The following is an 18,522-nucleotide window of genomic DNA, read 5'->3' as shown; positions in this document are numbered from 1 at the left end:
CCTGTTACCATCTTACAGAACCGACAACAAGCTGTTACCATCTTACAGAACTGACAACAAGCTGTTACCATCTTACAGAACTGACAACAAGCTGTTACCATCTTACAGAACTGACAACAAGCTGTTACCATCTTACAGAACTGATAACAAGCTGTTACCATCTTACAGAACTGACAACAAGCTGTTACCATCTTACAGAACTGACAACAAGCTGTTACCATCTTACAGAACTGACAACAAGCTGTTACCATCTTACAGAACCGACAACAAGCTGTTACCATCTTACAGAACTGACAACACCCTGTTACCATCTTACAGAACTGACAACAAGCTGTTACCATCTTACAGAACCAACAACACCCTGTTACCATCTTACAGAACCGACAACAAGCTGTTACCATCTTACAGAACCGACAACACCCTGTTACCATCTTACTGAACTGACAACAAGCTGTTACCATCTTACAGAACTGACAACAAGCTGTTACCATCTTACAGAACTGACAACAAGCTGTTACCATCTTACAGAACCGACAACAAGCTGTTACCTTCTTACAGAACTGACAACACCCTGTTACCGTCTTACAGAACTGACAACAAGCTGTTACCATCTTACAGAACTGACAACAAGATGTTACCATCTTACAGAACTGACAACAAGCTGTTACCATCTTACAGAACTGACAACACCCTGTTACCATCTTACAGAACCGACAACACCCTGTTACCATCTTACAGAACTGACAACAAGCTGTTACCATCTTGCAGAACCGACAACAAGCTGTTACCATCTTACAGAACTGACAACAAGCTGTTACCATCTTACAGAACCGACAAGACCCTGTTACCATCTTACAGAACCGACAAGACCCTGTTACCATCTTACAGAACTGACAACAAGCTGTTACCATCTTACAGAACCGACAACATGCTGTTACCATCTTACAGAACCGACAACACCCTGTTACCATCTTACAGAACTGACAACAAGCTGTTACCATCTTACAGAACCGACAACATGCTGTTACCATCTTACAGAACCGACAACACCCTGTTACCATCTTACAGAACTGACAACAAGCTGTTACCATCTTACAGAACCGACAACATGCTGTTACCATCTTACAGAACTGACAACAAGCTGTTACCATCTTACAGAACTGACAACAAGCTGTTACCATCTTACAGAACTGACAACACCCTGTTACCATCTTACAGAACTGACAACAAGCTGTTACCATCTTACAGAACTGACAACAAGCTGTTACCATCTTACAGAACTGACAACACCCTGTTACCATCTTACAGAACCGACAACAAGCTGTTACCATCTTACAGAACCGACAACAAGCTGTTACCATCTTACAGAACTGACAACACCCTGTTACCATCTTACAGAACCGACAACACCCTGTTACCATCTTACAGAACTGACAACAAGCTGTTACCATCTTGCAGAACCGACAACAAGCTGTTACCATCTTACAGAACTGACAACAAGCTGTTACCATCTTACAGAACCGACAAGACCCTGTTACCATCTTACAGAACCGACAAGACCCTGTTACCATCTTACAGAACTGACAACAAGCTGTTACCATCTTACAGAACCGACAACATGCTGTTACCATCTTACAGAACCGACAACACCCTGTTACCATCTTACAGAACTGACAACAAGCTGTTACCATCTTACAGAACCGACAACATGCTGTTACCATCTTACAGAACCGACAACACCCTGTTACCATCTTACAGAACTGACAACAAGCTGTTACCATCTTACAGAACCGACAACATGCTGTTACCATCTTACAGAACTGACAACAAGCTGTTACCATCTTACAGAACTGACAACAACCTGTTACCATCTTACAGAACTGACAACAAGCTGTTACCATCTTACAGAACTGACAACAAGCTGTTACCATCTTACAGAACTGACAACAAGCTGTTACCATCTTACAGAACTGACAACACCCTGTTACCATCTTACAGAACCGACAACAAGCTGTTACCATCTTACAGAACCGACAACAAGCTGTTACCATCTTACAGAACTGACAACAAGCTGTTACCATCTTACAGAACCGACAAGACCCTGTTACCATCTTACAGATCCGACAAGACCCTGTTACCATCTTACAGAACTGACAACAAGCTGTTACCATCTTACAGAACCGACAACATGCTGTTACCATCTTACAGAACCGACAACACCCTGTTACCATCTTACAGAACTGACAACAAGCTGTTACCATCTTACAGAACCGACAACAAGCTGTTACCATCTTACAGAACTGACAACAAGCTGTTACCATCTTACAGAACCGACAAGACCCTGTTACCATCTTACAGAACCGACAAGACCCTGTTACCATCTTACAGAACTGACAACAAGCTGTTACCATCTTACAGAACCGACAACATGCTGTTACCATCTTACAGAACCGACAACACCCTGTTACCATCTTACAGAACTGACAACAAGCTGTTACCATCTTACAGAACCGACAACATGCTGTTACCATCTTACAGAACTGACAACAAGCTGTTACCATCTTACAGAACTGACAACAAGCTGTTACCATCTTACAGAACCGACAACAAGCTGTTACCATCTTACAGAACTGACAACAAGCTGTTACCATCTTGTTTTGTTTAAAGTGTTGTAATAAATACATGATGAGCACTCAACACGCTGTGCCTTGGTCTACTCCCTTCAACAGCCATTACAGGTGTTCTGTCTTAGCCCAAGGTCTCCATCCTTCTGAGGTATCATGCCTCTGAAGTCTCCAATACGACTATTTATTTATGACCAAACCTAACCCTGTCTTCGCCCCTTATCGAAGGTAATGCCACAATCTGCTCTGCTGAGCATGACACTCTGTGTCCAAGGAAAAAACGGATTTTCACTTTATCCTTCTACTCTTCTCACATTCACTTAGCTATGGAACGTCATTTTTCTCTGACAACCATGTTTGTCACGTCCTGACCAGTAAAAGGGGTTATTTGTCATTGTAGTTTGGGCAGGGCATGGCAGGGGGTGTTTGTTTTGTGTGTTTCGGTGTTTTTGGTTTAGGTTCTATGTTTTCTATTTCTATGTTTATATCTAGTTTTCTATTTCTATGTTGGGTTTTTGGCAATGACCTCCAATTAGAGGGAGCTGGTTGTCGTTGTCTCTAATTGGAGGCCATATTTAGTTGTGTTTGTTTCACTTGTGTTTTGTGGGTGGTTATTTTCTGTATAGCCTGTGTGCCTTATGGAACTGTTTCGTTTATTTTGTTAAAGTGTGATCTTTAAATAAATTAAGAAGATTAGCACTATACCCGCTGCGCCTTGGTCCTATCCTTACGACGCTTATGACAATGTTTCTGTAAAATAGTACATTGTATTGTGTCCTAAATGGGACCGACCGCCTTGAATCGGTCTTATGTAGCAACATTTGAAGTGGTGTTTTTTACATTGGATAGAAGTAGAGACTCAGAGCTAGAAAATTGTATATCATACACTACATTTGAGGAACAATGGGAATGTAATTCTGCTTTGAAAGTTGATCAACTTGTAAACTCACTTTTGAGAAAATGGCCTTTGAATGTTTTGGTATCTACTGGAGAGCTCTTCTTCGTCTACACCCATTCAGCATCGTTCACACCCTCTTAAACTTTAGCCCCACACATCTCTTTAAGGGTTGATCCGAGCGTTCTGTCCTAACAACGGTCAAAATAGAGCAAGGAGAATGTGGCTTGAGGAAAAAAGAGGTGTTGAGACCATGGGGTAAAGTCGGAAGAGATCCCTTTGCTCTTGAGAGGAAGACCTATGTTCTACTGATGGACTATAACTATACTCTCATTACCCAGAGAGCTTTACTGAAGGACACTACTGCTAGTCAGGTGATAACTCACATTGTCATTCTTTGCTCGCTATGGGGTCGCAGAGGTAGTCCGTATGCACAACGCCTCACTGTTCAGCTTTCAGTGATTTTGCTAAACTGTACGGTTTCAAGCATGTCACATCCAGCCCACTGTACCCACAGTCTAATGGGTTAGTCGAGAACAGTGTCAAAACAGTGAAACTACTGGTTAAGAAAGCTCTCGACTCAAAGACAGATCCAAGTCTAGCTTTGTTAAACTACAGGGCTACTCCACTAAAACATGGTCTGTGTACTGCAGAGCTGAAACCCAAAACTAGGTTGCCAGTACTCCTAGAAATAGAGAACGATGACAAGGTCATTCTTAACAAACGGAGAGAAAGGGGACCAGAAAAGGGTCCAAGGTGCTCAGTGCACTCAGTCCAGATGATAGAGTGAAAATGCATCATGGTAAAACATGGAGCGTTGAGCCTTGTGTGGTGAAAACAGTGGCAACCAGGTCATATGACGTAATGACACCTGAGGGAGTTAAATACAGGAGAAATGGGAGACAAGTGTTACATGTATCTGAGTGTGAGCAAACGGACAGTCAAGAGCGTGACATTACAGGTCAGACAACGTCAAGCCCAGACACTCCTGTATCAGACCCACCAGGGCAGGCTGTTGAAATGAGACGGTCAGGTAGAGAAGCCCAGACCCACCAGGGCAGGCTGTTGTAATGAGACGGTCAGGTAGAGAAGCCCAGACCCACCAGGGCAGGCTGTTGAAATGAGACGGTCAGGTAGAGAAGCCCAGACCCACCAGGGCAGGCTGTTGAAATGAGACGGTCAGGTAGAGAAGCCCAGACCCACCAGGGCAGGCTGTTGAAATGAGACGTCAGGTAGAGAAGCCCAGACCCACCAGGGCAGGCTGTTGAAATGAGACGGTCAGGTAGAGAAGCCCAGACCCACCAGGGCAGGCTGTTGTAATGAGACGGTCAGGTAGAGAAGCCCAGACCCACCAGGGCAGGCTGTTGAAATGAGACGGTCAGGTAGAGAAGCCCAGACCCATCAGGGCAGCCTGTTGAAATGAGACGGTCAGGTAGAGAAGCCCAGACCAACCAGGGCAGGCTGTTGTAATGAGACGGTCAGGTAGAGAAGCCCAGACCCACCAGGGCAGGCTGTTGAAATGAGACGGTCAGGTAGAGAAGCCCAGACCCACCAGGGCAGGCTGTTGTAATGAGACGGTCAGGTAGAGAAGCACAGACCCACCAGGGCAGGCTGTTGAAATGAGACGGTCAGGTAGAGAAGCCCAGACCAACCAGGGCAGGCTGTTGTAATGAGACGGTCAGGTAGAGAAGCCCAGACCCACCAGGGCAGGCTGTTGAAATGTGAAATGAGACGGTCAGGTAGAGAAGCCCACACCCACCAGGGCAGGCTGTTGTAATGAGACGGTCAGGTAGAGAAGCCCAGACCCACCAGGGCAGGCTGTTGAAATGAGACGGTCAGGTAGAGAAGTAAAAGCACCTCAGAGGCTGATTGAGGAAGTAGAAATGTGTTTCTGAAATGCAGTGTTCACTATGCAAATAATTGTAACTAGGATTTATAGAGAATTGTTATTGTTTTATGTTATAAGGGAAAAGGCCTATCCTGATAACGGGATGATGTGGCATGTTGTATCGGAGGTCACGTGACCACTTAGGGGACGCGCAGCCTGTGCACAGCAGCTGGAGAGCGGGAGATTCGGAGGTCACGTGACCACTTAGGGAACGCGCAGCCCGGGCACAGCAGCTGGAGAGCGGGAGATTCCAGCTCAAAGCACTATACCTGTACGGCTCCGGTTACCTTGGATAAAAAAGGACTGTTTTCTGTATTATTTCTTAGACAAGAAGATACAACAGAGATCCAGAGGAAACTAGAATTGCCCGTATATAGATGCCTTGTTCAAAACAACCACAAGGTTTATATGCTACACATACACGTCATTTACAGTCCAGCAAATGGTCACAGCTGTCCGCCAATCCTGGGGTGGCCAATAACCACGGCTCAAAACCAGCTCAGAACCAGTTACCCATTCTAACTTCAAAACCAGCTCAGAACCAGTTACCCATTCTAACTTCAAAACCAGCTCAGAACCAGTTACCCATTCTAACTTCAAAACCAGCTCAGAACCAGTTACCCATTCTAACTTCAAAACCAGCTCAGAACCAGTTACCCATTCTAACTTCAAAACCAGCTCAGAACCAGTTACCCATTCTAACTTCAAAACCAGCTCAGAACCAGTTACCCATTCTAACTTCAAAACCAGCTCAGAACCAGTTACCCAATCTAACTTCAAAACCAGCTCAGAACCAGTTACCCAATCTAACTTCAAAACCAGCTCAGAACCAGTTACCCATTCTAACTTCAAAACCAGCTCAGAATCAGTTACCCATTCTAACTTCAAAACCAGCTCAGAACCAGTTACCCATTCTAACTTCAAAACCAGCTCAGAATCAGTTACCCATTCTAACTTCAAAACCAGCTCAGAATCAGTTACTAATGAGTGTTAGCACTCATCTTCTGCAGTAGCAGGTGAAATGACTGTCCACGTTTCATCTGAGACTGGGCAACTCTTTCTGATAAGGTTTCCATGTATGGTCTCGTCCTGCTCGTATATCTGGTTTGGTTCTGAACTGTCTGAAGCTCTGGACAATGTGTCTGCCACTAACAACTCTTTCCCTGGCCTGTACTCGAGTTGCAAGTCATATTTCTGTAGTTGTAGAAACAGTCTCTGTACCCTTGGTGGTGAATATGTTAGACTCTTCTTTACAATAGTAACCGAAGGTTTATGATGTTTCACCACATAAACACATGGGATTTCTCACATGCATATGACAGTGCCTCTTTCTCAATCTGAGCATAGTTACACTCAGAAGTTGTCAGAGCCCTGGAGGCATATACGACTGGACACCAACTAGGCACATACTGCTGTAACAACATTGCACCTTTTTTTTTACCTTTATTTAACTCGGCAAGTCAGTTATTAAGAACAAATTCTTATTTACAATGACGGCCTACCCCGGCCAAACCTGGACGATGCTGGGCAAATTGTGCGCTGCCCTATGGGACTCCCAATCACAGCCAGATATGATACAGCCTGGACACCTCTTGCACTGAGATGCAGTGCCTTAGACCGCTGTGCCACTCGGGAGACCAAGGTATCTGGTGAGATGTTGGTTTTGTGCTTGCATGCTCAGTATGCATGATTAATGCCTTGAGCTCCTCCAACTCTTTCTGGTGATTACTGTTCCACACCACTCTGTAGTTTTACACAGTAGACGTCTCATCTGACTGCTGGGAGTTGCCAGCTTAGGGACAAATTAGTTAACCCCACCTAAGAACCTTTGTATACCCTCTTGATCGGTAGACGGTTCCTTATGGCTGTCACTTTGCTCTGGTCCATCTTCACATCTTAGTTTTTCACCCAATAAGGTTATGAGGAGGCGTCTAGCTTTGAGAAGTATTTAACCCCTGCTATGTACCTGAATATCTCCCGTCTGGTCGGCAACTCATACTTGTTGAGCTCTTTTGGAACCATACACAGTCTGAGCGAGCGTCTCTCTTCTCCACTATTACTAGTGAGTGGACCCATTCAGTAGGCTCTTCTACTGTGTCTAGGATATCTAAGGCCTCTAGCCTCAGTAGCTCTGCTTTTAGCTGGTCTCTTAGTGATAAAGGGACCTTTCTAGGTGCATGGATCACTGCTCTGTTTGGCTGCTCTAACTCCATTTTGTGCTGCACCTTGAGGTTTCCTATTTCCTGAAAAACATCTGCAACCTGAACCTGTTTCACTGGACCGAGTAAGTTACATGGCTTGAACCCAATGATGGCTGTTTTTTCTCCCATTACTATGACTAAAGGAACCTTGATCATCTACCTCCAGCACCAATGTGCAATTTCTTTACCACTGTAAGCTTTCAGTATTATCCTTTGTTTTGTGTTTACCACTGGTTTTACCTGTAACCGTAACAATGCAGTCTCTGGAATGATGTTGAGCTGTACTCCTGTGTCAAGTTTGAATACAATGTCAGTTCCATTAGTCTTGTAGGTAGAAGTCCAGTCCTCGTCTGGTCCTGCTAGCGCGACTGTTCCTACAAAGAGGTCACCCAAAGCCCCCTCACTGTACTCGTTCTGTCTCTATGGGCTCCAGTCCTGTGTGTCTATGGGCTCCAGTCCTGTGTGTCTATGGGCTCCAGTCCTGTGTGTCTATGGGCTCCAGTCCTGTGTGTCTATGGGCTCCAGTCCTGTGTGTCTATGGGCTCCAGTCCTGTGTCTCTATGGGCTCCAGTCCTGTGTGTCTATGGGCTCCAGTCCTGTGTGTCTATGGGCTCCAGTCCTGTGTGTCTATGGGCTCCAGTCCTGTGTGTCTATGGGCTCCAGTCCTGTGTGTCTATGGGCTCCAGTCCTGTGTGTCTATCGGCTCCAGTCCTGTGTATCTACGGGCTCCAGTCCTGTGTATCTACGGGCTCCAGTCCTGTGTATCTACGGGCTCCAGTCCTGTGTGTCTACGGGCTCCAGTCCTATGTCTCTACGGGCTCCAGTCCTGTGTGTCTATGGGCTCCAGTCCTGTGTGTCTATGGGCTCCAGTCCTGTGTGTCTATGGGCTCCAGTCCTGTGTGTCTACGGGCTCCAGTCCTGTGTGTCTACGGGCTCCAGTCCTGTGTGTCTACGGGCTCCAGTCCTGTGTGTCTATGGGCTCCAGTCCTATGTCTCTATGGGCTCCAGTCCTGTGTGTCTATGGGCTCCAGTCCTGTGTGTCTATGGGCTCCAGTCCTGTGTGTCTATGGGCTCCAGTGTCTATGGGCTCCAGTCCTGTGTGTCTACGGACTCCAGTCCTGTGTGTCTACGGGTTTCAGTCCTGTGTGTCTATGGGCTCCAGTCCTGTGTGTCTACGGGCTCCAGTGTCTATGGGCTCCAGTCCTGTGTGTCTACGGGCTCCAGTCCTGTGTGTCTATGGGCTCCAGTCCTGTGTGTCTACGGGCTCCAGTCCTATGTGTCTACGGGCTCCAGTCCTGTGTGTCTACGGGCTCCAGTCCTGTGTGTCTACGGGCTCCAATCCTGTGTGTCTATGGGCTCCAATCCTGTGTGTCTATGGGCTCCAGTCCTGTGTGTCTACGGGCTCCAGTCCTGTGTGTCTATGGGCTCCAGTCCTGTGTCTACGGGCTCCAGTGTCTATGGGATCCAGTCCTGTGTGTCTACGGGCTCCAGTCCTGTGTGTCTACGGGCTCAAATCCTGTGTGTCTATGGGCTCCAATCCTGTGTGTCTATGGGCTCCAGTCCTGTGTGTCTACGGGCTCCAGTCCTGTGTGTCTATGGGCTCCAGTCCTGTGTCTACGGGCTCCAGTCCTATGTGTCTACGGGCTCCAGTCCTGTGTGTCTACGGGCTCCAGTCCTGTGTGTCTACGGGCTCCAATCCTGTGTGTCTATGGGCTCCAATCCTGTGTGTCTATGGGCTCCAGTCCTGTGTGTCTACGGGCTCCAGTCCTGTGTGTCTATGGGCTCCAGTCCTGTGTCTACGGGCTCCAGTGTCTATGGGATCCAGTCCTGTGTGTCTACGGGCTCCAGTCCTGTGTGTCTACGGGCTCAAATCCTGTGTGTCTATGGGCTCCAATCCTGTGTGTCTATGGGCTCCAGTCCTGTGTGTCTACGGGCTCCAGTCCTGTGTGTCTATGGGCTCCAGTCCTGTGTCTACGGGCTCCAGTGTCTATGGGATCCAGTCCTGTGTGTCTATGGGCTCCAGTCCTGTGTGTCTAGAGGCTCCAGTCCTGTGTGTCTATGGGCTCCAGTCCTGTGTGTCTACGGGCTCCAGTCCTGTGTGTCTATGGGCTCCAATCCTGTGTGTCTATGGGCTCCAGTCCTGTGTGTCTACGGGCTCCAGTCCTGTGTGTCTATGGGCTCCAGTCCTGTGTGTCTACGGGCTCCAGTGTCTATGGGCTCCAGTCCTGTGTGTCTATGGGCTCCAGTCCTGTGTGTCTATGGGCTCCAGTCCTGTGTGCCTACGGGCTCCAGTCCTGTATGTCTACGGGATCCAGTACTCCTGTTTAATGTGGCTGGTTACACTGTCCTCTGCTGTAGGCCTACATGTAACACTGTATCCCATTCATGGGGAACTGTTAGATATCTTCAGGAGACAGATACATTGTGATTAATGTGTAACTAGCTGTTTTTAAATACTATTAAATTGTACTTTGTCACCACATTTACACTTATTACAATGGCGCATCTTTCCAATTATTTAGAGGTTTCACATCTGCAGAACTTTTTTGATAACACCAAAGATTATGTGTTACATGCCTCTCTTCCTCACGTTTGACTGCTGTGTTATCGCGAGATTTCTGTACGGTGTTGTTGTGACGTCAGGTTCAGGAAGGTAGCTACTAGCTGTCGGCGGCCCTTTGGGTGAGCTTATCTACTATTCTGAAAGCATCAAAATCGGAATAATGACCAGTGGGTATCACCATATTCTTTAACTGTACGATTGACTTCATTTCATGTGTGATATAATTTCGGTTAGTTTGCTAACGGATCATTTCTAGCTGCCGCCTCTACGCCATTCATGGCAAATGCGTTGTGCTTTGGCCAGAGACGTTCTAGCAATGGCTAGCTAGCAAGGTTAGGTTCGCTACTTAATAGCTATCCAGCTTTCTTTAACGTTGGCTATCTACAGTATCTCCAGCCAAACAGCCAGCCATTGGTCTGTTATCGCATTTCCTTCGCCTAAAAATTACACGTTTAGCCTTGCAAACCTAGTGTTTGTTTACTTTGGTGGCCTAACGTTAGCGAATGTAGCTAGCCATCGAATGACAAGTTGTCTGAAATAGTAGGGGTTTGTTTCTGTTAGGCTGGACACATGACATTTTTAACGCTGTTTTTTCCTGATAAAACGAGTTAATTGCATCCGCCGTGGAGCCCGTATGACCCAGCCTCTTGCCGTAGTTCTGTCTCTATTGGACACGTGACATTTTTAACGCTGTTTTTTCCTGATAAAACGAGTTAATCGCATCCGCCGTGGAGCCCGTATGACCCAGCCTCTTGCCGTAGTTCTATTGAGCTGCGCGTCACCAGCGTTCTGTTCTCAGCTTATTGTTGTTCTACGTCACAATGCCTGCGTTCTATTGTTAACAATGAGACCTGCCACGTTGTTGGTAGTTCAGATGGAAACTCAGTCAACTCAGCTCGTCCCATTGTTTCCTATAGGTGAATATAGGTGTCTGTCTATTTTGCCAAATACCTCGCAATGTGTATATTTTTACTTTTTCAAGTCGGACATGAGAATTTCCTCTTTCTAATTATGTAAGGCAGTGCAGTGTATTCAGTTGTCATCAAACGCTAGACCAGAAGTAGTTGCAATGTTTTCCTACTTCGTTATGCAGTCATAAGCACACTTAGCACTTAGTTAGTTTACTTAGTTTACTTTCTACACAAGTTGTTATTTTTCAGTTTGGTCCTAAGAACAGATTGTAGTGGTAAAATAAAAAGGTATCCATTTTTTGTGCCATTTAGGCGAAATGGAATTCTAAGCGTCACTCTGCGAACGTTCCATTCCATTCATTTGCAATGGGCTTGTGTTCCAGCTTAACCAGTGTTCTTTTGCCCTTTTTCAGCCTTGGGTGAATTGAAAGAAAAAAATAATAATAATAATAATAAAAAATATATATATATATATATATATATATATATATATATATATATATATATATATATATATATATATGACAAAACACACATCACGACAAGAGAGACAACACTACATAAAGAGAGACCTAAGACAACATAGCATGGCAGCAACACTAGACAACACAATATGGTGGCAGCAACACATGACAACACAGCATGGTAGTAACACCACATGACAACAACAATGGTAGCAACACAACATGGCAGCAACACAACATGGCAGCAACACATGACAACACAGCATGGTAGCAACACCACATGATAACAACAATGGTAGCAGCACAACATGGTAAAAACATTACTGGGCACAGACAACAGCACAAAGGGCAAGAAGGTAGAGACAACAATACATCACACAAAGCAGCCACAACTGTCAGTAAGAGTGTCCATGATTGAGTCTTTGAATGAAGAGATTGAGATAAAACTGTCCAGTTTGAGTGTTTGTTGTAGCTCGTTCCAGTCGCTAGCTGCAGCGAACTGAAAAGAGGAACGACCCAAGGATGTGTGCGCTTTGGGGACCTTTAACAGAATGTGACTGGCAGAACGGGTGTTGTATGGGGAGGATGAGGGCTGCAGTAGGTATCTCAGATAGGGGGGAGTGAGGCCTAAGAGGGTTATATAAATAAGCATCAACCAGATCACTGACAACGATGAGACAGCCTATAGGGAGGAGGTCAGAAACCTGACCGTGTGGTGCCAGGACAACAACCTCTCCCTCAATGTGATCAAGACAAAGGAGATGATTGTGGACTACAGGGAAAGGAGGCCCGAGCATCTCATCGACGGGGCTGTAGTGGAGCAGGTTGAGAGCTTCAAGTTCCTTGGCATCCACATCAACAACAAACTAACATGGTCCAAGCACACCAAGACAGTCGTGAAGAGGGCACGACAAAGCCTATTCCCCCTCAGGAAACGGAAAAGATTTGTCATGGGTCCTCAGATCCTCAAAAGATTCTACAGCTGCACCATCGAGAGCATCCTGACTGGTTGCATCACTGCCTGGTATGGCAACTGCTCGGCCTCCGACCACAAGTCACTATGGAGGGTAGTGTGTACGGCCCAGTACATCAATGGGGCCAAGCTTCCTGCCATCCAGGACTCCAGCCACCCTAGTCAAAGACTGTTCTCTCTGCAACCGCACTGCAAGCGGTACCGGAGCGCCAAGTCTGTCTTCTCCTGTGTAACGCACATTCTCATCCTCTTTTGTTGTTGTGTTTCTCTGGGTTGCAGGAGGAAACCAGCGTGAACTTGCCCGAGCGAAGAATGCCAAGAAGCAAGCAGACCAGACCAAGGGCAAGAAGAGTGAGGATGGGTTGTCTGCTGCTGCACGCAAGCTGAGGTATCTAGATAGTGTTCAGTCTATATACAAGCTGAGGTATCTAGATAGTGTTCAGTCTATATACAAGCTGAGGTATCTAGATAGTGTTCAGTCTATATACTAGCTGAGGTATCTAGATAGTGTTCAGTCTATATACAAGCTGAGGTATCTAGATAGTGTTCAGTCTATATACTAGCTGAGGTATCTAGATAGTGTTCAGTCTTAATGCACCTGACATAAAGCTTGAATCTAAAGCTTGATTTTCATTGCATTCCTCTTAGCAGTGTAGTCGTCACAAAGGAATCCGTCATATGATTGATTTCAATTTAATAATAAAGGTGTGGTTTCCTGGGACCCAGATGTGGCCTTGTCCTGGAGATTCTCCATTGAACATGCTTTCTTTCCCAGGAGTAGGTGTTATCTGGCTCCGGGAAACTGGCCCAATGAGTTATATTATATGGCCATGAGTCTGAGGATGTTGCATCTCACATGCACCCCATTCCTTGTAGGGATGCAGAGATAATGCAGCAGAAGCAGAGAAGGGCAGCTGACAAGGAAGGTCATGACCCCAAGTCCAAATAACGTCCAGAAGACAGACACCCGTCCCATTGTGTCACAGGACTTCTTCTTGATGTTATGAGAACGGATCTCTACATTTTAGATTCCTACATTCTTCCCTTATGGCAAATCACACTGCTCGTTGTGGCTTATTGGATTCGACCGTAATAAACTATCTACCTGATTGAATTAATAGAGCGAAGGATTTAGCGGTTTGCCCACGTTGATTCTGCATGTCTCATTCTGAACATTATTCTATAGTGTAGCATGATGACCACCAAGCCACAATATACCTGTAGATTTTTATAGCAAACTGTGTGCCCCGCTGATTCCAAATAAAGTGTATGTCTTTTTAGTTCATGTTTGCTTGTGTTATTTAGCACCATAACTGAAGCCTTAAGGGTTAGGGGTTAGGGTTAAGGGGTAGGGGTTAACCCTAACCCTTGTATTATTTAGCACCATAACTGAAGCCTTAGGGTTAGGGGTAGGGGTTAACCCTAACCCTTGTGTTATTTAGCACCATAACTGAAGCCTTAGGGGTAGGGGTTAACCCTAACCCTTGTGTTATTTAGCACCATAACTGAAGCCTTAGGGTCCTCTAGCAGCTGTAGCCACAGCATCAGAGCTCTGTTCTAGTTTATCCTCTGTCACCATTTGAGACGGGTTAAAGGGTTGATACTGCCTATCTCCAATATAGATATTGGACTCAGAGGAGGTTGTTTTGTCAGAGCAGAGATGTAGAATGCTATTGAGAGGTACTACCCTTCATTGGAAATGAATAGTAGCAATAAGGGTAGTCTGATTCATCAGGCTGTAAGACACCATTCATTGGTATATACAGCCTGAAACTAATCCCTGCAAAATCATGTAAATGTTTCTTACAATCCAGAACGTTGAAATTAAATGACATTTAAACTCTATTGGTTGTCTGTGCCGTTTGTTCTTCAGCTGCTTGAAATGTTTGACAAAATCTCAACAGGAAAGTATTGCTGACCACCTTGTTAGAGAGCCGGTAGGTACAGATCCTTCAGAAAGTATTGCTGACCTTGTTAGAGAGCCGGTAGGTACAGATCCTTCAGAAAGTATTGCTGACCAACTTGTTAAGAGAGCCGGTAGGTACAGATCCTTCAGAAAGTATTGCTGACCAACTTGTTAAGAGAGCCGGTAGGTACAGATCCTTCAGAAAGTATTGCTGACCTTGTTAGAGAGCCGGTAGGTACAGATCCTTCAGAAAGTATTGCTGACCAACTTGTTAAGAGAGCCGGTAGGTACAGATCCTTCAGAAAGTATTGCTGACCAACTTGTTAGAGAGCCGGTAGGTACAGTTCCTTCAGAAAGTATTGCTGGCCAACTTGTTAGAGAGCCGGTAGGTACAGTGCCTTCAGAAAGTATTGCTGGCCAACTTGTTAGAGAGCCGGTAGGTACAGTTCCTTCAGAAAGTATTGCTGGCCAACTTGTTAGAGAGCCGGTTGGTACAGTTCCTTCAGAAAGTATTGCTGGCCAACTTGTTAGAGAGCCGGTAGGTACAGATCCTTCAAAAAGTATTGCTGACCAACTTGTTAGAGAGTGGGTAGGTACAGTTCCTTCAGAAAGTATTGCTGACCAACTTGTTGGAGAGCCGGTAGGTACAGATCCTTCAGAAAGTATTGCTGACCTTGTTAGAGAGCCGGTAGGTAGAGATCCTTCAGAAAGTATTGCTGACCTTGTTAGAGAGCCGGTAGGTACAGTGCCTTCAGAAACTATTGCTGGCCAACTTGTTAGAGAGCCGGTAGGTACAGTGCCTTCAGAAAGTATTGACACCCCTTGACCTGAGTTAATGGATTAAATTTAGATTTTTTTGTTGTCACTGGCCTACACCCAATGTCCCATAATGTCAAAGTGGAACTGTGTTTTTCAAGTATTCAACCCCATTTGTTACGGCCTAAATATGTTCAGGAGGGAAAATGTGCTTAACAAGTAACGTAATAATGGACTCACTCTGTGCAACAATAGTGTTTCATGTGATTTCTGAATGACTACCTCATCTCTGTACCGTACAGATACAAATGATCTGTAAGGTCCCTCAGTCGAGCAGTGAATTGCAAACAGATTCAACCAAAAAGACCAGGGAGGTTTTCTAATGCCTCGCAAAGAAGGGCACCTATTGGTAGATGTGTAAAAATAAAAAGCATATTCATTTGAGCATGGTGAAGTTATTAATTACGCTTTGGATGGTGTATCAATACACCCAGTAACTACAAAGATACAGGTGTCCTTCTTAACTCAGTTGCCGCAGAGGAAGGAAACTGCTCAGCCTTCCCTGTAGCTCAGTTGGTAGAGCATGGTGTTGGCAACGCCAGGGTTGTGGGTTCGATTCCCATGGGGGGCCAGCACAGAAAAAAAAAATGTATGAAATGTATGCATTCACTACTGTAAGTCGCTCTGGATAAGAGCGTCTGCTAAATGACTAAAAATGTAAAATGTTATGCTCAGGGATTTCACTATGAAGCCAATGGTGACTTTGACTTTAAAACAGTTACAGAGTTTAATGGCTGTGATAGGATAAAACTGAGGATGGATCAAAAACATTCTAGTTACTCCACAATACTAACCTAATTGACAGAGTGAAAAGAAGGAAGCCTCTACATAATACAAATATTCCAAACATGCATCCTGTTTGCAGTAAGGCACTAAAGTAATACTGCAAAAATGTTATGTTGGGGGCAAATACAACACATTACTGAGTAGCACTCTCCGTAATCTCAAGAATAGTGGTGGATGCATCATGTTATGGGTGTGATTGTAATCGTTAAGGACTGGGGAGGTTTTCAGGATAAAAAAGAAACGGAATGGAGCTAAGCACAGACTAAAACCTGGTTCAGTCTGCTTTCCTCCAGACACAGAGATTAATTCACCTTTCAGCAGGACAATAACCTAAAACACAAGGCCAAATATACACTGGAGTTGCTTACCAAGAAGACCGTGAATGTGGCTGAGTTTTGACTTAAATCAATGGCAAGACCTGAAAATATTTGTCGAGCAATGATCAACAACTAATTTGACAGAGCTTGAAGAATTCTGAAAAAAATTATGGAGAAATGTTGCACAATCCAGGTGTGCAAAGCTCTTAGAGATTTACCCAGAAAAGCTCAGTTGTAATCGCTGCCAAAGGTGCATCTAGAAGGTATTGACTCAGGGGGATGAATACTTATGTAAATTAGATATTTTGGTATTTCATTTTCAATAAAATTAGCAGAAATGTCTAAATGTAACGACCGTCGTCTGTGGAAGTAGGGGACCAAAGCGCAGCGTGGTGAGTGTTCATATTCAATATTTAATTAATAGAAATACTTCAAACAAAACACGAAAATGAACGACAGCCTACAGTTCTGCTAGGTACAAAACTAAACAGAAAATAATCACCCACAAACCCCAAAGGAAAAACAGGCTGCCTATGTATGACTCTCAATCAGCAACAACGATCTACAGCTGTTCCTGATTGAGAGCCACACACGGCCAAACCAAAGAAACAAACCAACATAGAACGCCCACCCATGTAACACCCTGGCCTAACCAAAATAGAGAACTAAAAACCCCTCTCTATGGCCAGGGCGTTACAGTACCCCCCCCCAAAGGTGCGGACTCCGGCCGCAAAACCTGACACTAAAGGGGAGGGTCCGGGTGGGCCTTCCTACGGCGGCGGCTCTGGTGCGGGCCGTGGACCCCGCTCCACCCTCGGCTTAGCCCACTTAGGTGGCGCCCCTGGCTGCGCCGGATGACTGGCAGGCGACCCTGGCTGCGCCCGGCTGGCGGCCGACTCTGGCTGCGCCCGGACAGGCGGGCGACCCTGGCTGCACCCGGACAGGTGGGCGATCCTGGCTGCTATTTCAGCCACACCTGTTGCTGACAGGTGTATAAAATCGAGCACACAGCCATGCAATCTCCATAGGAAACATTGGCAGTAGAATGGCCTTACTGAAGAGCTCAGTGACTTTCAACGTGGCACCCGTCATAGGATGCCACCTTTCCAACAAGTCAGTTCGACAAATATCTTCCCTGCTAGAGCTTCCCCGGTCAACTGTAAGTGCTGTTATTGTGAAGTGGAAACGTCTATGAGCAACAACGGCTCAGCCAAGAAGTGGTAGGCCACACAATCTCACAGAACGGGATCGCCGAGTGCTGAAGCGCGTAAAAATCGTCTGTCCTCGGTTGCAACACTCACTACCGAGTTCCAAACTGCCTCTGGAAGCAACGTAAGCACCAGAACTGTTCGTCGGGAGCTTCATGAAATGGGTTTCCATGGCCGAGCAGCCGCGCGCCAGCCTAAGATCACCATGCACAATGCCAAGCATCGGCTGGAGTGGTGTAAAGCTCGCCGCCATTGGACTCTGGATTAGTGGAAGCAGCCACTACTCTTGTCCCATGAATTACTCCCTTTTTGTTAACCACGCCCTACTACACAAGCTTCCAACTTACCTAACTTTGTTGCTAATGTATAAAAGAATGAGCTACAAAACCCGCTCGCAGGATTGGTTAACTCTTGAGGTCCCTCTGGTCTCAACATATTTAGGTAATTCATCCATTAGTTTTAGTGCCACCCTTAGTTTGAATAACCTACCAAATTCCTTGCATCTCGATTCAAATCAAATTTTATTGGTCACATAACGTGTTTAGCAGATGTTATTGCGGGTGTAGCGAAATGACTGGCTCGCAGTTGGCGTTCCAATTCATCCCAAAGATGTTCGATTGGGTTGAGGTCAGGGCTCTGTGCAGGCCAGTCAAGTTATTCCACACCGATCTCAACAAATGTTTCCCTGGTACCACAAGGGCAGTTTAGGACCCTGGTGTTTGTTCTCAGCGCACCATTGGGAATGAGACCCTGGTCTCAATTGGGCTACCTTCAATAAATAAAAGTACAAAAAATTAAATCAAGTTCATTATAGAAGGGCCTTTAGACTACTGTATGCACATTAAGAGTTCAGTGTTCAGTCACAACAATCATAGCTGCTGAATATCTGAAGAATCCTAATACATTTACATTTTAGTCATTTAGCAGACGCTCTTATCCAGAGCGACTTACAGTAGTGAATGCATACATT

The 18,522-nt window shown here is 45.5% G+C and overlaps 1 protein-coding gene and 1 non-coding gene across 3 annotated transcripts; both read left to right on the top strand.

Annotated features, from left to right (window-relative positions):
• The first annotated feature begins 10,216 nt into the window (after positions 1 to 10,216).
• LOC106591183 (small EDRK-rich factor 2) lies at positions 10,217 to 14,364 on the top strand. 2 transcript variants are annotated; one of them, XM_014182395.2, is made up of 3 exons: positions 10,217 to 10,338; positions 12,799 to 12,907; positions 13,396 to 14,364. In XM_014182395.2, exons 1-3 carry the CDS (start codon positions 10,332 to 10,334, stop codon positions 13,466 to 13,468), a joined length of 189 nt encoding a protein of 62 aa, XP_014037870.1. In that variant the 5' UTR covers positions 10,217 to 10,331; the 3' UTR covers positions 13,469 to 14,364. The 2 variants fall into 2 exon arrangements, with proteins under 2 accessions (XP_014037870.1, XP_014037868.1); XM_014182393.2 differs by lacking the exon at positions 10,217 to 10,338 and adding an exon at positions 10,424 to 11,088.
• A 1,372-nt stretch (positions 14,365 to 15,736) lies between these two features.
• trnaa-ggc (transfer RNA alanine (anticodon GGC)) lies at positions 15,737 to 15,812 on the top strand. The gene has a single exon. It is a non-coding gene; the product is annotated as a tRNA-Ala (tRNA).
• Positions 15,813 to 18,522: the final 2,710 nt, after the last annotated feature.

The sequence above is a fragment of the Salmo salar genome, chromosome ssa11, assembly GCF_905237065.1.
Source record: "Salmo salar chromosome ssa11, Ssal_v3.1, whole genome shotgun sequence".
NCBI classification, from domain to species: Eukaryota; Metazoa; Chordata; class Actinopteri; order Salmoniformes; family Salmonidae; genus Salmo; species Salmo salar.
This window is presented reverse-complemented; position numbering and strand designations above follow the sequence as displayed.